At 64.3% G+C, this 1,570-nt stretch overlaps 1 protein-coding gene across 1 annotated transcript in view; it reads left to right on the forward strand.

Moving 5' to 3' along the window:
• Positions 1-1,570, forward strand: part of VAX1 (ventral anterior homeobox 1) — a 5,623-nt gene that overhangs the window by 3,288 nt on the left and 765 nt on the right. Inside the window, exon 3 of the mRNA XM_010564979.1 lies at positions 1,344-1,566. Within this exon, the coding sequence (XP_010563281.1) occupies positions 1,344-1,566 (223 nt within the window). The remainder of the gene's footprint in view (positions 1-1,343; positions 1,567-1,570) is intronic.

Here is a 1,570-nt window from a genome sequence, read left to right on the forward strand (position 1 = left end):
GGGGGGGGGTCCCACGGCCTTGCGCGTCCCCACACGCAGGCCCCGCGGGCTTTCCCGCGGCCGCGTGGGTTCTGTCCACGGCGAGGCGGCCCGGCCCGAGGGGTCGGCGGGAGCTTGGCGGAGAAGCCAAACGCTTCCCCGGGTTTCTCCGGGTCGGGGAGCGGCTCCCCACCGCCACCGGGGCTCGGTGCCGCCGGTTCTGCGGTGCCGGCTGCCCCCCGGGCGCGGAGGTTGCGCTGCTGCGGCCGGGGAGAAGCGAGGAAAGGCCGAGCAACCCCTAGCCCGCAGCAAGGAGAAAACAGCTGCTAAAACCGGGGGTTGGGGTGGGGGGAGGATGGCACCTTCCCCTGGGGGGTGCGGGGTTAGAGAGGTTTGGTCTGAGCGGTCTTTCCCGGGTGCGAGAGATCCGGGGACGGGACTGAAGTTTGGGCCGTATTTTGAGTCCTTCTATTTCCGAGGGGGGCAAATCGCCCCCTCCATCCTGCCGAGCAGAGCGGCCGGGGGCGGTCAGGCGGGTTCAAACTATGCCAGAGTGCGGGGAAGCATCTAAAAAGACCAAACTTCTAAAAGCCGGTTTCATATTTCTGCAAAATATCATACGACAATAAATTCCCCTGACAAGCTAATTAGCTTTTTTCTTTCCCCTGCCGGATAGGAATGACAAGTTCAATAGCCCGTAGGTTACGGAAACTGCCACGGGTGTTTTTTGTTCTGTTTTGGGGTTTTGGTTTATTGGCGGGGTTTTACTGTTTTTTTGTTTGTTTTGGGTTTGGGGTTTTTTTTGAGGGGCTTCTAGGATCCCTTCTTAAAGTTAAATATTGCTTAAAATGGGTGGGTATGGGAGAGACAAGGTCCAGGCCGGGAGATTGGGAAAGAAGAGCAGGGCTGTGATTACACCCGGGCCAGGCAGCAGCGGCGGTGGCAGCGTGCGGGGTCCCGGCCGGCGGGGCCGGGGGCGAGGGGGCCGCGGAGCGGGGTCCTGGGGGTCCGGCCAGGGGCAGCGGCTGAGCTGCCTTAGAATAAAGCCGCCGGGCTGGATCCGGCTCCCAGGGAACGACTGGCGGACGGTAAATTCGGCTGAATTTACAGGTTCAAGATAGAGAGCCATAGCAAGAGCTAAGGGCTCCCGGATCCCCTCCCCGCCCCCCCCCCCCCCACCGGGCGCACCCCGAAACGGGGAGCAGCCCGGTCGGGGGAGGTTTTTAGGATGCTCCCCGTTAGCAAGTGCCTGCCGGAGCCTTCCCCCCCCCAAAAAACTCTGCCCCGCGGAGCCGCGCCGGGGGTGCCGGGGCACCTGGCGGGGCTTTTGCCCGCTGACCCTGCCTCTCTCCCCGGCCCTGCAGGTCAAAGTCTGGTTCCAGAACCGTCGCACCAAGCAGAAAAAGGACCAGGGCAAAGACTCCGAGCTGCGGTCGGTGGTATCCGAGACGGCCGCCACCTGCAGCGTCCTCCGGTTGCTGGAACAAGGCCGGCTCCTCTCCCCACCGGGGCTGCCGGGTCTCCTGCCTCCCTGCGCTACCGGAGCTCTGGGCTCGGCGCTGCGGGGACCCGGCCTGGCGGCGGGCAGCGG

The sequence above is a fragment of the Haliaeetus leucocephalus genome, unplaced genomic scaffold (assembly GCF_000737465.1).
Source record: "Haliaeetus leucocephalus isolate CR32 unplaced genomic scaffold, Haliaeetus_leucocephalus-4.0 Scaffold184, whole genome shotgun sequence".
In the NCBI taxonomy this organism is placed as follows: domain Eukaryota; kingdom Metazoa; phylum Chordata; class Aves; order Accipitriformes; family Accipitridae; genus Haliaeetus; species Haliaeetus leucocephalus.